This window comes from Scardinius erythrophthalmus (genome assembly GCF_964197995.2).
Source record: "Scardinius erythrophthalmus genome assembly, chromosome: 15".
Classification (NCBI taxonomy): domain Eukaryota; kingdom Metazoa; phylum Chordata; class Actinopteri; order Cypriniformes; family Leuciscidae; genus Scardinius; species Scardinius erythrophthalmus.
This window is the reverse complement of record NC_138235.1, coordinates 41774146-41776645: the sequence shown is the minus strand read 5'-3', so window position 1 is coordinate 41776645 and position 2500 is coordinate 41774146. Positions and strand designations below refer to the sequence as shown.

The window sequence follows — 2500 nt, the reverse complement described above, 5'->3', positions numbered from 1 at the left end:
TGCTCACCGCACGGACACGCCCACCGAGCGACGCGTCACGCAGGGCGGGGCATTCAATAATCACCATGGTAACGATCATAAAAATACCATACTTGCTACAGTTATTGTTGCCATAAGCAGTCGTAGTTTTGTGTCACGCAACGGATTCCTTAAAGTTCATTGAACCCGATGCTGTGTCCTACTATGGCGAAACCACAGCTCATGAATATTAATCGAGTCCTGGTAAACTTACCGGCGCAGAGCCATTCATGAGCCACGCCCCGTCCGCGGCAGGCTTCGCTGATTCGCCCACAGACCGACGCCGATCAGTTTGACGTCAGGAGTTATAATTAATGAGCTGGATCTTCGCCATAGTGGGATTATTAAACTCAATGTAACTTTGCACTTGGAACACACACTTACAGTTACTGTTACACGGGAAAGTGTGACAAATTTACTGCTCATACACACACACAATATATATATATATATATATATATATATAGTATTATATAGGCGAAGGGCGTATATGTGTATATATATATGTTTGTGTATACTGTGTATATGGCTTAAGTGTATATATATTTGTGTGTGTGTATATATATATACATATACAAATATATTTACACATTCTATATAAAAGACTATCCTAAGACATGAATGGGTATTGTTCAAAATTCATGTATAACTTTGATGAGAGGTTTTGATCCACTTCAAATGTTGACTAACAAATACATACACACACACACACACACACACACACACACACACATAAGCCTCATATATATATATATATATAGAGAGAGAGAGAGAGAGAGAGAGAGAGAGAGAATATAGATATGTAACTATATATAATAAAACAAATATATACAGTATATATGTGTGTGTGAATAGATTAAATAGAGTTGGACAACTCTTCTGATTATTCTTTTCCCTCCTCTGTCAGATCTCGTGCGAGGAGCACTGGTCGAGGCAAATTTATGGTGAAATGATTGTCCTTCCACTTCCGTATTACGGCCCCAACAGCGCTCACTGGACCATTCAGAAGCTTATAACCAATGCCATCATTATGTGTTGCAACAATTAGGTTGCGAAGGTCTTGAGACAGCTCTTCACTTTTACCCATCATGAGAAGTGTCTTGTGTGACACCTCGGCAATGTGACCATCCGTTGGGACTGAACCAGCGGTTATTAATGTCCACTGACAGGGGGCTGGATTGCTTTTTAATTACTGTAAGATTTCAGCAGTCGTCTTGGCTTTACATGCCTTTTTGCGCCTCCCTTTCTTCACGTGTTCAATACTTTTTCCCTGTGTCATTTCACATTATTACACATAACTTAATTTCTGAACTTATTTTTGTTTGTTTCTTTGTATGTATGGCTTACTTGGGTTGTTACCACCATCTGGTGAACATGTCATGTCAATAGCACCTTTGGAAATATATTTACTGAGAAAAATGATGACGTGTTCAAAACTTATTTCCCCCGCTGTACATTATATATATATATATATGCTTTAGTAATCCAGTTTTGTGTGAACCGAATGTTCACGACACTGGAAGAGAAAGATCGCAGTTTCAGGGCATCAGAAGCTCGGATGAATCAGAACACAAGCAGCATTGCAGATCAGTTTAATGTGATCGAGATCATACTGACTGTAACATCAACACAAGCAGCACATGCAAGTGCTTTAATACAAATCTAGGGGCGTCGAGCGCAGCGCGAGTGTGTGTGACAGCTACATGTTTCAAACACACACACACACACGGGGTAAAGGCATCGTCTGCCGCGTTAGCACCGGATTCAGACCAGTGTGTGTGAACGAGCCCAGTGTTACTGTACACTGATGATGATGATATAGCTGCCCTGTGTACACACACACACACACACACACACACACTATTGAACATCTTAATGCTTGCGTTTAACATCGTACAAACAGAACCGAGAACAAGCGTCCATCTGAAGTGTTGGAGAAACTAACAGACTACGAGACGTGTGTTAGACACTGCTTCAGTGGTGACTTCAGCTGTAGTGTCATGATGATCGACAGATACAGTCTTCATGTGTGTGTTAATGCTCTGTGATGATAGGGGGAGGCGTGTAAATCTGGACCATCAGCCTCACACAGGAGATCCTGACGGGATAAACACGCGTTTATTAGTGTGTGTCTCTCTCTCTTCCGGCAGAACGACGCTCGTCCACCGGGATCATCTATGACACGTGAAGTAGAAGATCTAGAAGCAGCAGCGGGAGGACGTCCTGAAACACTGACGGCGAGGGGAACGTGTGATTTACACCAGACGAAACACTCTTTGTCTCAACGCCAATAAATAACTGCAGCGGCGATCCGATAAAACTCTCTCTCTCTCTCTCTCCCGATTCAGGAATAACAACAGGTTAAAAACACTCCGGCGGGCGACTCCTCGGGTCAGCTCCTGAGAACACAGAGGAGGTCAGTCACACACACACACACACACACACACAAGCTCAGGTCAGATCAGGGGTGCACCGATGATGT

General features: G+C 42.8%; 3 protein-coding genes across 6 annotated transcripts in view; 1 reads left to right on the top strand and 2 right to left on the bottom strand.

Annotated features, from left to right (window-relative positions):
- The window catches only part of ttc39b (tetratricopeptide repeat domain 39B), a 36951-nt gene extending 36771 nt beyond the window's left edge, over window positions 1-180 (bottom strand). Inside the window, exon 1 of the mRNA XM_081387333.1 lies at window positions 1-180. This exon is cut by the window's left edge and continues 122 nt beyond it. The gene's annotated coding sequence lies outside the window, so the exon portion shown is untranslated.
- Window positions 181-1594: 1414 nt separating this feature from the next.
- The window catches only part of psip1b (PC4 and SFRS1 interacting protein 1b), a 13463-nt gene continuing 12557 nt past the window's right edge, over window positions 1595-2500 (bottom strand). For all 3 annotated transcript variants that reach the window (XM_081387644.1, XM_081387646.1, XM_081387645.1), the window contains one exon: window positions 1595-2417. In XM_081387644.1, coding sequence (XP_081243770.1) covers window positions 2411-2417 — 7 coding nt within the window. In that variant the 3' untranslated portion in view covers window positions 1595-2410. The remainder of the gene's footprint in view (window positions 2418-2500) is intronic.
- ccdc171 (coiled-coil domain containing 171) overlaps window positions 2338-2500 on the top strand; it is a 52647-nt gene continuing 52484 nt past the window's right edge. Inside the window, exon 1 of one of the 2 annotated variants that reach the window (XM_081387640.1) lies at window positions 2338-2434. The gene's annotated coding sequence lies outside the window, so the exon portion shown is untranslated. The remainder of the gene's footprint in view (window positions 2435-2500) is intronic. The other variant, XM_081387637.1, reaches the window with a different exon arrangement.